Source organism: Hesperophylax consimilis, chromosome 15, assembly GCF_061612785.1.
Source record: "Hesperophylax consimilis isolate HC1 chromosome 15, BYU_Hcon_1.0, whole genome shotgun sequence".
Classification (NCBI taxonomy): Eukaryota; Metazoa; Arthropoda; class Insecta; order Trichoptera; family Limnephilidae; genus Hesperophylax; species Hesperophylax consimilis.
Window position 1 is genome coordinate 12,770,523 of NC_142850.1, and position 14,381 is coordinate 12,784,903.

General features: G+C 34.1%; 2 protein-coding genes across 4 annotated transcripts in view; both read left to right on the forward strand.

The window, feature by feature from the left end:
- LOC149417318 (cuticle protein-like) overlaps positions 1 to 14,381 on the forward strand; it is an 89,724-nt gene that overhangs the window by 34,116 nt on the left and 41,227 nt on the right. The window contains exons 1-2 of one of the 3 annotated variants that reach the window (XM_089640202.1): positions 9,202 to 9,805; positions 10,763 to 12,256. The exons of 1 other annotated variant lie outside the window; for it this stretch is intronic. In XM_089640202.1, coding sequence (XP_089496328.1) covers positions 9,659 to 9,805; positions 10,763 to 11,308 — 693 coding nt within the window. In that variant the 5' untranslated portion in view covers positions 9,202 to 9,658 and the 3' untranslated portion in view covers positions 11,309 to 12,256. Of the gene's footprint in view, positions 1 to 9,201; positions 9,806 to 10,762; positions 12,257 to 14,381 lie in introns of those variants that run through there. One more of the 3 variants, XM_089640201.1, reaches the window with a different exon arrangement.
- LOC149417319 (larval cuticle protein A2B-like) lies at positions 4,831 to 6,903 on the forward strand. Its single transcript, XM_089640207.1, has 2 exons — positions 4,831 to 4,997; positions 5,824 to 6,903. Exons 1-2 carry the CDS (start codon positions 4,986 to 4,988, stop codon positions 6,346 to 6,348), a joined length of 537 nt encoding a protein of 178 aa, XP_089496333.1. The 5' UTR covers positions 4,831 to 4,985; the 3' UTR covers positions 6,349 to 6,903.

Below are 14,381 nucleotides of genomic sequence, written 5' to 3' on the forward strand. Positions count from 1 at the left end.
CTCAATGAGTCGTACTGTGTTGCCATCCTCTATGGTGTCGTACAGTTTAACAAGGAGGCCTTTGTGCCACACCACTGAAACTACAAAATCACTGACATTAACCTAATTTCACACAAACAATCCAAATGCACTTCTGCAATGTTTTAAACATTCCTACACATTAAAAAATTCATCTAAGATACATTGGTAATTTTTCTTTAACGTTTGAACTGGAAAATGATTGGAAAAAGGTTTAACAAAGCAATAAATCTTAATTATTATAAAATAAGTAACTTTTTGACATAAATTGAAAGTTTTTTTTTAATGGGGACCTAAAAGAAACTTATATTAAGGCGATGCCATACGTAGTAATGCAAAATCATGTGTTTTTGGTTTGACAATTTGGTCGCCTAGAAATGTTTCAGATGCTTTATTAAATACTGCGAGTAGAATACATCTTGTCCTTTGAAATTTTCGAGTATTTTTTAGATAAGTCTTTTTACAAGCCCAGAAAAAAATAATGTATAAGGCACATGAAAACTGCTTTTAAGTTCAAAATCTCCTACTAACGAACCAATTTTCGGTTATAATTTTATTGTATAATGTGGAAAATTAAGTTGTTTATAAAATGATCGAAAAAAATATATATTAATGCCTGAACATCCACAAAATAAAATAAAAGGCACTTTTTGGCCATGTTTTTTCTTGCATAAATCAAAAGAGGCGGATGGTGTTAAGTGGGAATTTAAACCTTATCGCCATCTACGTAAGGGTTGTTATTGATAGCGGCTCAATTTAAAATATTACACGACGTAGTGCATCGCCTTAAACCATTTTAATATAATAAACCACAATGTTTATGTAAGCATTGGGACTACCTCAATTTAATGTTTGTAAGTAATCACGTACACATTTACATACATTACGTACATTTAGGTACATCATGTATACGTTTAGAATGATTTGTTATTTTATTTACTTTTACGTGAATACTGCAAAATGTAGAGGAGATGAGAAGGTGATTGGAAGCATACATATCCTCTACTCTGGAACTTGCCAAAATATACAATATTATATTAGTTTTAATTAATAAATTGTGATTTTAGTCAAATTAAATTCAAGTAGTCTTCTGGAAACTAATTAGTTTTAAGTTTAAAAATAAGTAATTACTAAGCATTTGATAGTAAAACCAAAATCGAAAATGATTGAAATAAAAAAAAAAACTTAAAAAAATAGTCCTTTAATCGTCATATTATCGATCCTCAGATTTATTGATTTTTATTTCAAATGAAATAACATCGCCCTACTGAATAAATGCAATTAAAGTTTTATTCCAAATGAAATAACATCACCCTACTGAATAAATGCAATTAAAGTTTTATTTCAAATGAAATAACATTGCCCTACTGAATAAATGCAATTTAGTTTTATTTCATATGAAATAACATCGCCGTACTGCAATAAATGCAATTCAAAGGAAACAAACAAATTAAACAAGCCTTTTATTCCTTCACGATCACAAAATCAAATGCACTTATCAACATCTACTTACACGACTAAATTTTGAATAAACTCTGTGAAATACATCGCATATACGCAATACAAACCCATTACCCAGTAATCTAAAACTCACAGTATCAAACAAAAAAAAACATTGGCAAAAGCTCAAAGGTTATTTTGTCAGCAGCTTTATTAACCAATGACACAACCTTTCTTTGGAACTTCTGTGTATATATATATTTTAATGAAATCGTGAAATATTTTTTAATAAACTGTGCTAAGTTTGTCTGTTTGGTCTTTTTTTTAAATCTACGTACTATGTTCATTGAATTCCGTTTTAAATTCGTATTCTCATATCAAAATAATTTCCTTTCAATTTATTAATGTAAATTTCAGTTGTCTTTCCTGAAATGAGTTTTATTAAGCTCTCTGAGAATAATATACTATAAATATTATTGTTATTATGAAGAAAAAAAAAACATTTTTTTAAACGTCATAATATGATTTTAAAATTTATTTGAGTTTTATTTCAAATAAAATAACTCCATTAGTAGGCAAACTAAATAATTAAAACTTAAAATAAAATAACAAATTTAGTGGGGAGCTATGTTATTAAACAACTAAATTGAATTTATTAAGGACAGGTTGTTTCACATAATTTTTATGATTTTTATAATTATATTATAATTTATAATTATACTTTTCATAATTTTTTTTTATTTTCATTTCAAACTATTAGCACACACGAAGATGTGAGCTAACTTAAGATAAATAAATAAATAAATAAAATAATTTGAACAATTCATCATATTTTCAATTTTAAATTCAAGTTCTGTGTTTTTATGTTATTATGGGCCGGTTGGTTCACAGTACTTAGAGTTCTAAAAACAGATTCAAATACCATACACCTAATCTTACTTTTTCAATATTTGCTAAAACACTTTGTGTTGTCATTTTTATAAAAATAAATAAACAACTTTGTAAACACCATTATTTAACCAACAACGATGGACATGTTTCACAACTAATGGTTTCTTCGTCAGGATAGAGATAAAATGAAAATTAATATTTTTGAATATATTGTCACCAGATCAAAAAAGTTTTAGAAGATTTTGTCAGAATAGACGTATCTATAATAACAATATAAATTTTCACTATACGTTTATTCTGACGAAGAAACCATTGGTGTTAAAACATGTCGATCCTTTTTTGATTAATTTATTTTTCTTAATCTCTTATATTTAAGTTAGGTTAGGTTACTTCTGCCAAGCATACGTAATGTGATTTCCAACTAAGCTATACAACAAAACACAAGTATTTCGATGTTTTGCAGTTATTTGATTTATAGTGAGAATATGTGAACTATAACAACAGTATAAATGAGATGAAACTACAGAAAATATTTAACCCACGCATTTTTAAGTTTCTAGTTATGTCTCCACAGAACATTAATTTAGGACTTATCAACTGTTATGGAGTATGACAATGGTTTACGTAACACGTTTTGCAGCAGTCGGAAATGAAAGAAACACCAATCCAATCCATCATTGATAAAGATATCAAATGGTCCGAAGCCGAGATTAAATCTGACTAACAAACTAGCTAACAATCTAAGAATGGACTCACGTCAGGAGGACACGGTGGTCGTATTCCAATTGGACCATAAATAAGTGTAACTCGGAAACCACTTTTCCATTTGGAAATATATTCAGAGTTGTGCACGCTAAACGAGCGAGACGGAACACTCCCTTCTTTCCGTTGGTGAAGATATTCTTAGAGGAATGAGGAAAGTGCTTGCATTTCATAAAACCTCTTAAATATTTCTTATATTACTTTAAATTTAGGTATAAAATTAATTAATAAAGTAAGGAAAATTATTTATTCCACGCTTCTAAGTATGTGCACAAAACCTAAACAATATAACATTTAAATAAATAAATAGGAGCCATATCATTATTTAACAATTGATATAACATTAATGTGGTGAAAACAGACTTCAAAATACCCCCACAGTATATGAAATCTATTGTCACAATTATTTTATCAGTAAATCGGTTTAACCAGTAATAAATCATTTTAAATTGGTAGGGGGTAAAATAGAATCATATAAATAAGTCGTCTAAACGTGGTTACAACCATTGTTTGAAAATAGCGTTGAAAGCCGAAACAGCTGCAACAACAACAAAAACCAAAAAATACTTGCACAACTTAATAATTATTTTATTTTTTAATAAAAAAAATTTAAATCAAATATATTAGGTATTATTTTTAAGGATTTTGATATTAATGACCTCCAGTGAAACTGATAAAAATAAGCAATACACCATATAACAAATGACTGCTCAAAAATCTGAGTTTTGATCGAAATATTTTTACTGATTTCGCCAAATTAACTTCACTATCTTAACAAATACTGAAAATTTCCCTCTTCCAATTCTAGTTTTGATCATCACAAATGATGTTTATTTATAACGGTTAAATTATTTCCACGACTGAATAATTGACATCGTCTATTTTTTGTATATTTTAACAGTTTATATCTAGTGCATATCTATTCTAGAACTACTTTAATAATATTCTACTCCCTATGCACTAAAATTTGAACTTCACAACATTGAGACATAACCCACAATAAACTGCAACTGCTTCCTTGTTTTGGTGCATTGTTAATTATGATTAATTACAACCTTTGTTTCACAGGTTGAGTTTAAGGTCAAAAGCTTGACTACACTCAGACAGTAGATTAATAAAAAAAATACTTATAATTACATTTTAAAATCTCTCAATAGCTGTGGTATAAAACGAATTTCCTGAACCTTGTTTTTTCACGTCTGAGAATGTTACTGAATATTTAACGAATTGTTTAAAAGCTTTTCAACAATATCATTATTTTATGTAAATCAAAATTATATAATTTAAGGTTAAGTTAACAATTTTTTTATGGTTGAATTTTTTTAAAGTTAGTAAAGATGGCATTTTTATTTTTATATATACGAATAAATTTTCCATAGCGGTTTAAAATGTGGTATTTTTTTCCCACCAAAACAACATATTCGTTTTTTTTCGTAATTTGAGGTTATTGACGTCACGCCGGACAACGTCAGTCACAGCCGTCTTACCAGCTAGAAGAGTTTTCTACGTCATAATGACGTTACAGCCAGTTTGAACCGTTTAGGAATGAGCGATGTCAGATTTTTTTAAATCAGTAATAATTATGAATGATAATATAAAAACTATTACACATTTTTTAAAACGATTATCAGACTTTTTAAATGATCTTTAAATCTTATACATTAACGATAGGTATCCATAATAACACACAGTCATGTAATTTCCCAATCATAAGTGTCGCATATATTCGCTTTTCGTGGACAAGTTCTCCCCCTTCTGTCTGCGATGTGCCGATACCGGGGGTAAGCCGGGGCCGGCAGCTGACGGAGGCTGTATATAACGGTGTGCCACACTGCAGAGGGCACTACCACACAACTACCTTCCTCACCTGCAACATGGCTTTCAAGGTAAGTCGAGGAAACAGTTAATACATTCTTATGAGAAATCGAATCGGTAAATCAGTTTAACATCTTCGTAAAATCAGTTTTCAAATCATTCAAGGAAATTCTTAAGATGGTTTTCAATTAATTGTCGAATACTTAGTTAAACTATTTAAAGATGATTTTCAAGAATATTTAACGGTAGTGAATAAAACAAATTTTCAATCTACTGTAGTTTTTTTTATTTATTAAAGGAAAAAGTACATGTAAGTAATAAGGTTTACAATTTACAATGACAATCTTTAATACTACTCTTCCAGAGAAGCATTTGATTGTGGTTGGAAGAGGAGTGTCCATTATGTGATTGTAGATATACATATAGAATCAAAAGAAGTAGAAAAAAAATATATTGTAAGTAAAATGTACTACTAGTAGCTATAATATATAAATAAAAATATGATGTTATTAGTTTCTGGGATAAAGACAATTTTTTTTTTTATTTATATGTATACTATATTTGGAGAAGAAATTGCTTCTTAAGTAGAATATTTACTTTTAATTTTATTGATAATTTATATTTAAAATATTTTTTCAAAATGCTCAAAGCTTGGCATTGTGAATAAACTAAAATTTTAAAATTTTTGTTGTTAATTTAACGTAAATAAATTCATTTTATTAAACGTAGGATTAAGTTAGAGCACCATTTTAAGAATTCAAAATTGAATTAATAGTGTTTTTTATTTTGTTCAAAATTGAAATGTAGTTAATTGAAAGTGATAATAATTTATCTTTTAAATACAAGATAGGAATATTATTCTCTATACTCAAATGTTATTTGTGTGTTTGTCTGCAGTTTGTCTTCTTCGCCGCCGTAGTGGGCGTTGCCAGCGCTGGCATCATCGCCCAGCCTGGTTATGGATACTCTCCTCTGGCCTACGCCGCTCCTGCCTACGCCAAGGTGGCCGCCCCCCTCGCCTACGCCTCCCCCGTAGCCAAATACGCGCAGGTCGAGGAATACGATTCCCACCCCCAGTACAACTTCGCCTACGACATCCAGGACGGACTTACCGGAGACTCCAAGAGCCAACACGAATCTAGGGACGGAGATGTGGTTCAAGGATCTTACTCCCTAATCGATGCTGATGGATACAAGAGGACCGTCGACTACACCGCTGATGACCACAATGGTTTCAACGCGGTCGTCCGTCGTGAGCCCCTGGGACATGCCCTGAAAGTTGCCGCCCCTGTCGCTTATGCCGCCCCAATCGCCAAGTACGCCGCCCCTCTGGGATACGCCGCCCCCGTGGCCAAATACGCCGCCCCTCTGTCCTACGCATCTCCCCTGTCATACGCTGCCCCCCAGGCCTACTACCACTAAATTAATCTAGTCTCACTACAACAAATCGACTTGGTACCCTTAATTTATATTGTATATTTATATGTTTTATAAACAAACTTTTAAAATATTACATGCATTCTCATTTTCACCTGCCAGACACTGTAACAATAGATCATGAATTTGCATAAAATGAAGCAAGAGTTTTGACCTGAGAAAACAACGTAATAGAAACGAAAGGAACAACAAAATTGCAAGGTCGTTGGTTATACAAAGCGGAGCAACAATAGAAAATAGATGATTAAGATGTATAGTATAGACGGTAGACCCTTTGTCTCCAAATGAGGTCAATGCAAATATTCAGGACAGGTATACACGAACAACTAAAATATTATTACCATCAGAAACTAAACCACCGAGAAGTCCGAACTCTTTATTTTACAATAGTTAATTTAAATATTTGAATAGCTTGTGACTCTGCAATCTTTGATATTGTATTCACACCGCCGAAACGTTTACATCAATTAAACACTCGGCAAAAGGTGTCGGAGCGATGATGTTATGTGATTATTATTCAAGAGATGAGACGATTACTGATTGATATGTTTAGTTGATTACTGTATAAGTTGTCGATAGTCCAACTCTGGCGCTGTTTTGCATTATAATTTATAATCGGTGCTTGATTTGATAATTAAAGGAAGTGAATTCAGTTTTCCTTTAGTAACGTGACTCATTTCTACTGTGTAACCTTTCAAGTCACATTTTTTGGGAATCTTACTTTACAGTTTTTTTTTTGTTTTTTTTATAGTGAATACCTCACAAGAGTCCCAACTGCTCCCGTCTGGAGCCAGTGAGACTATGGCATCCCCAATCGGGGGATGTTGTGAGGCTGAAGGTAAGTGGGGAAGGGAAAGAGGAAGGTGGGGAAGTACCTGGCTATTCAGATCTAGTCACTAAACACGGCTAAAGCCATTTGGAGCAACGTTTCAATTCTGAATGGTGGTCTTACACCAGGGCGATACTGGTAGTATCTTCCACTCTGGAACGTGCCGCAAATATACTACATATTATTTTAATTAATTAAATGTGAAATTACACAAATTAATCAAATAAAATTTATTTGCGCACGCCGGGTTCGAACCTGCGACCTTCGGAATGGCAGTCCAATGCGTTACCACTGGACTATGCCGGCCGTCAAAGGTTCGAGTGGTTTTGATATAGAATAAAAGTCTTCATTAAGGCATTTTTAACAATAAAAACAATTTTTTAGGTTATTTTGAGAAAACCATAGATGAAATACTCAATCCTAAAATGGCCCATAATTATAAATATAATTGCAATATTTTACATCAAAATTTTGGAAAACAAATAACAACTTTATAATTTTAAATTATAAAGATTTTTGATAAGTTTTACGAATTTGTAAATATTAGTTTTTATCGTCTCCTGTAAAATTGTTGTTTTGTAGATTGAAGGGTTTTACTACACCACAGTCGATTCAGATTTAAAAAGCTTATTTTTCTTCTTACTGTCATTTCTAATGTTTTTTGTTTTGGATCAGAACTTGCAATAATATTAGCACGTCGGCGTTGCATATTTTTAAATCAACTTTTCATCGTTGTTTTCTTTTTCCTTCTTGTCTTCAGTTTAGCATGTTTTTCAAAAGACCCATGTTACAGAAGGAAGGAAATAGAAAGATATTCCATTATTTTTGTCAAATTTTAATGTCAGCTTTCTCAAGACTTTCTTATATGATGTCAAATGAATCAATAACGCTAGTTATGCAATGAAAATATATGAATTTGGATTAAATGGTTTGCCATCTTCTGTGGAGAAATTGCGTGATAGTTTAAAGCAATTAACTTGGTGTTAAATGTAAATTATTTTCTAAGATATTTCTCTAGTGAAGTATTTGTTTTACTGCACCCACTGGCGTGACATTATAAACAATGCAGATTTTTGATCTCAGTGGGAATGTAATATATTCTAGAGAAAGTGTCGCAAATATACTGAACGAGTGAGCACGAACCTGGATGAAATTCAGATAATTGTTTTTTTTTAATTTAGAGTTTTTATTATAAATCTAATTTCTAGTTTTCATTAATCTACCTTGTAATGCTTTTAAAATGCTACAAACTGAGTTACCTTGAGTTCAATAAGCCAGTCGGTTTTTTTAATTAGAGATTATTTTTAATGTCATTAATCTAGCTTTTAAACATCTCGTGGTAAAGTTTGTTAAAAAAGCTGACTTTATTAATTGTGGTTCTAAACCTGAATCATTTATAAGGTGTTGTAACATCAACATGAAACTGTTTACTAAAACCATTATACCTGGGATAGCAAACGTCCAATTCAATAACATTATTTTATAATAACTTTGATAACTAATTCTGTCCAACACAAATGATTTTAGCAAAATTTGTTGATATTATCTGCCTCCATGCTCGAGAGGTAAGGCTCTCGAATACGAATCCCAAAGTCACGTATTTAAATCCGGCGTGCGCGAGTAAATTTTGTTTGATTAATTTGTTTTGTTTCACAATTAATTGCTTTAAAATATTATGAAGCACATTTGCGGCACGTTCAGAGTGGAAGATACTCTCAGTATCGTCCTTGTGAAAACCACCATTCAGGATTGAAACGTTACTTTTATGGTCAGGTACTTACCCACCTTCCTCTCTTTGCCACCTCCTCCCACTCCCACCCCCAACCCTAAGATGAAACCACCCCACATGATGTGAAGGTGGAGGCTTTAAAGAGTCGTTGAAGTGTGAACGCGGTGAGATGCAGTCCACTAAACATGTGGTCCACGAATGTTCGCTCTGTTTTTTGACTCCTGAGTAGTATGAAGAAGAAGTATTTTTTATGAACACCTCACTAAAACAAATGGTGCTGAGGATGTTTAAGACAAAGTGATATTGTGTATTGGGTTAGTAACAGTTAAAGCACGTCATAATAGTCAACAGATGTAGTAACAATTGAATTTCATTTTTACCTGCCACATCACGGATGTATCTAGTTTATGAAATCGATTTGTTTTCTTTGAACATTTTCAACGAAATACAAAGTTTTTACAACAACCTAACATATCAGTTTCCTTGATTGATGTGTATATTTTCCACAAAACTTAATTAAATTTGATAGCTGTCAAAATATAATGGTTTTAGAAACATGTATCAGTTTGAACAACCTGCTAACTGGTTTCCGGCGCTAAAATATTATTGTTTCATAACCGGGACCAAACCAATAAAAAAACCACATGAAAAAATACTAAAGATCGTGCTTGTTAAAGATTATAGTACCAAAGTATAATGTTGGATGACGGTGCGGTACGATTTGATGATTATGAAATATGGGCAATGGTGAATTTGATGGAGTCGATGAGATTCTAGGAGAAGAAGGAGAGAAACAAAATGACTATAAAAGAGGGGAAAACCGAGTCAACATCAGTTCAGAATCATATCTCGTCGTAACTACTTCTAACATAATGTCGTTCAAGGTAGGTCTCACACCTTCATATTAATATTTGTGTTATTGATTCATTTTAAGAAGTGAAATCAGTGGAATATTATTGTTTAAAATACTTAATCATGCGCGGTTCATAAATTTAGGATGTGGTGCATATATTTCGCGAATTCTATGTTAATATGACTATTATTAATACCGAAATGGTCTGTATCTTCATAGCTCCCGTAAGGATTAAGTCCAAATATTTATTGAGTTTCCCATGTTTGAAGTTCAACGGGATAGTCATTTGACAGAAATTGAATAATTCGTCAAATTTTATACTTAAAATTTAAGTTCTGTGAGACTTAAATTTAAGTTTGGTTGTAATTTCATCGTTGATGCCGGTTGTTTCACGGTATTTGGATAATAATAGAAATTTTATGAATTCTGTGGAACAACCTGTCCTTAAGGTTTTATTGTCTCCTGAGGGGAGACTTTAAAAATTAACAACTTTTTTGCCCTCAACAGACAACAAATTAAGGACTATTCCTTACCCTCAAGTAATACGGACCACCCCTCTTGGTTCCACAACTGTCTTTCTCCTGTTTTTATAGCCTTCCTTCTTCCCATCACGAGTAAAAAATGTGTTTTTTTTCGTTAAATTCACATTTCCTGCGTCTACGGTGATTTCCACTCCCAACAGATGCACGTGTATCTTGTGTTGCCAGTATTCTGTTTAGATTCTGCAACGTCCCTTTTTTAATTTATTTTTATATTAAATAGTTTCATGGCTTGCTTGAGGTTTCAACTATCAATCCACTGTCTCATTCCAAGTACTATCTCTCATTCCTTTTAGCGCTGAATATACCCACTTCTAACATTTGAATTAGTGTAACGCCACCATTTCTAAAGCCAGCTCAAGTCCAGCGAGATTTTTACTACCGTATTAGCATGATGTATGCTACTCAGTAGTTATAACTTGATTTATTATTGTTAAAAAAAATTTCAGCTGTTCTTCTTCGCTGCCGTCGTGGCAGTGGCCAATGCTGGCATCATTGCCCAGCCACAATACTACTCCGAAGCTCCCCAGGCTTATGCCCATGCTCCAGTAGCCTACGCCGCCCCACTGGCTAAGTATGCCGCGCACGTAGAAGATTACCCAAGCGCCCACCCTCAATACAACTTCGCCTACGACATCCAGGACGGTCTGACCGGAGACTCCAAGAGCCAACACGAATCTAGGGACGGAGATGTCGTCCACGGATCTTACTCCCTGGTTGATGCTGATGGATACAAGAGGACTGTCGATTACACCGCTGATGACCACAACGGTTTCAACGCGGTCGTCCGTCGTGAGCCCCTGGGACATGCCCTGAAGGTTGCCGCCCCTGTCGCTTATGCCGCCCCCGCTGCGTACGCCGCCCCCCAGGCTTATGCCGCCCCAGTTCACTACGCCGCCCCCGCGGCACAGTATGCCTCTCCCCTGGCTTATGCCTCCCCTGTTGCCAAGATCTCCGCCCCCTTGGGATACGCTCCCCATGCCTACCACCATTAAATTTTAAATAATGTGTTCTGTGAATACGTCCACCTCAACTTTATTATGTGAATGTGTACCTGGAGATATTATTTTATTTCGAATTATATGTTTATTTATTTAACTGGTGTTTTTTTTAACTACAATATCTAAACATTTCACTAGTTTTACTTACTCGGCTTTGCTCAAGATTCATATTTATTTCGTCGCGTAGTAGAACGCCGAGATTATTCGTACGAGTACTGGATCAACGTTTTTCAATTTGGGAGGGAGGTAACTGGTACCGCCGCCCCATTTATTGAATATCCAACACCTCTGCCATTGGTCAACTGCCAACTGAAGTGGTTCGCTATGTTTGGTGCCCGGTTCATCAGGAGAGGCCGGCTTGGGGAGACCTTTTGACTTCTCCAGCTGGTCTCTTCCCTTTTATCACCAGAACTTCCTCTCCTTCCTTTCAATTGGTCTATGAGTGTCTTCTCGGATAAGTATTGCAAGATTTAGGGACAACACACTATGCAGGTATTGATGTATTTATTTGCTCTGTTATACAAGGTCACTTACTTTATTGGAACTACAAACACAAAAGACACAAAAACGTATATTTTCAGCTACAATATTCGAAACCAAATATGTAGAAAAATGTTTCGTGAATGTTGTACTTTATCATAAAAGTTGTCGCAACAATTCATGACAAGATGATATAAATTTATCATATTGGTGATGCATGGTTGTAATTTCTTGGGTATCACAGAAAACATACAGGAAGCTACGCAATTACTATTCACTTGTTCATTTCGTAAATAATTATGAATATTATGTTATTCCAATTATCTTTCTTAGATATAACATTATTAATTCGTAACAATGCTGTTATGACGCATGTTTGAAGTTATGCATGTTGTTATTTAATTGGAATACAATCAATTACTGGTGTTAAGAGTTGTCTCTTATAACTGTGTCAGATTTAATTGCAACCTGTTTGTGACTTTTAGCATCAAGTGTTGTAACTGGTAGCGTCTTCATTTGATTGGCAATTAATCAAAACACAATAATTAACTCAATAATTAAAAAACATGATTTCATAATACTTTTTTTCACAAATATTAATTCAATAATATTACTTAATAATAATGCTGTATAAATGAGATCCATGAGACGTATGTGTGGTAAAACCATGTATTATCGTGTGATAAATGTGGAGATCCGTAAAGAGTGCAACGCTGATGTAAACGTAATGAGTAAGATTAAGAGAGGGACGCTTAGATGGTTTGGGCATGTGAAGCGAATGAGCGAAGAAATAAGTGTAAGGAGAAAATATGACACAAATCAAGTAAATCAGATTCTTAAGTCGGTCCATGTCAAGAGTCAGAATAATATAAGAAAATGTATGAATGTGAATGAGGCAAGGAGAGTGTGCCAAGACCGAGTTGTTTGGCAGTCCGTCCTCTCTGCCTGCCACTGTGGAAACAGCGTGATGGTTAGTTAGTTTGTTAGTAATATTACTTGAATAAAATTTTACAACACTATAAATATTGGGTAAGTGAAATGCCAACAATTAAAATATGTAAATTTAGAATCATTTTAATTTATTCATGATTCAATAAAAATACTATGATAACACGATGTGATACATACAAACAAATTATTAATAATTATAATACTTAATACATATTTAAATAAGAAAGTCTAGTTTTTGGTTTTTGTTTACAAAGCCTTTAAATATTAATACATTTTATAATTAATTATATTACTTTGATGAGCGATGGAAGTTGATGATTTAATGAGCAATGGAAAGTGACAATTTTATTAATTAAAATTATGCGAGTTAATTTAAAACGTGAAAATGCTTGCAGGGAAAGTTTTGATTTGGTATCAGCTTATGTAATTTGAAGAGTTTAATGATAGGAGCCATGAGGCACATATGACTGGTGGGCCACTTCTTCAAGACCATGGGAATGCTCGTAGTGCTTATGGCTTTGGGGTTCTTGGAAGTTGTCGATCTTTTCCCTACGGACCACGGCGTTGAACCCGCTGTGAGCATCAGCTGTGTAGTCCACTATCCTCTTGTGGCCGTCAGGGTCTACAACGGTGTATGTTCCCTTCACCGCGTCTCCGTCTCTTGACTCCTCGTGGGTCTTCTCATCCCCTGTGTGCTCATCCTTGACTCCATAAGAGAACTCGTAGTGAGGATGGGAGTGATAATCTTTAGGCTCATGGTCACCGTGTCCGAATTCAGAATAAGCTGAGAGTTCCTGTGCGGAGATCTGGTGTCCGTGTCCTACTTGAGCTAACTGCTCATGTCCGTGGGCGAATTGCTCTTGAGATGCAGCGATTCCGTGAGCAAACTGATCATGGCTGACTGGAAGTCCGTGAGAGAATTGCTCATGGCTGGCTGAGAGTCCGTGAGAAAACTGATCGTGGCTGACTGAAAGTCCGTGAGAGAATTGCTCAGGGTTGGCTGGAAGTCCGTGAGCGAATTGCTCATGACTGGCTGAGAGTCCTTGAGCGAATTGCTCATGACCTGAGAGTCCGTGAGCGTACTGCTCCTGGCCGTGGGAAGAGAGGGCCAGCTGGGCGGCTGCAGCGAAGTCATGTTGCTGGTGGGGAATATAGCTGGAATGGGCGCAGGCCGCTAGGGCGGCAAACAGGAACAACTGAAATTATACAATAAAATATTCCGATTAATAAAAAAATTTAACATTGCTTAAAGTACTACGCTTTTATCACTTTTGTGGTATTTCATAAATAAAGTTTTTTTTTAATTTTGTGTATTTGTTTTTTCTCTTCAAATTACTAAGATCTACACCCTCTATATATGCACAGACAAGATTCACATCAACACAATAGAAGTGTAGTTATGTTTATGTAACAATTTATTCTGATTGTGCTCTATTTTTTGGTTACCACTGAGATATCACACACTTATACGTGCTAAAATGGTGTTTAATGCGAAATAACAAACTACTCAGTGATTATAATCCCACATTTATGATTTTCACAAAAATTTCACACGATTGATAATTAAATAAACAGTAGTTGATAGCCCCAAATAGCACATGAATAGTAAGAATTTTTCGCACCTTAGCTGCCATTG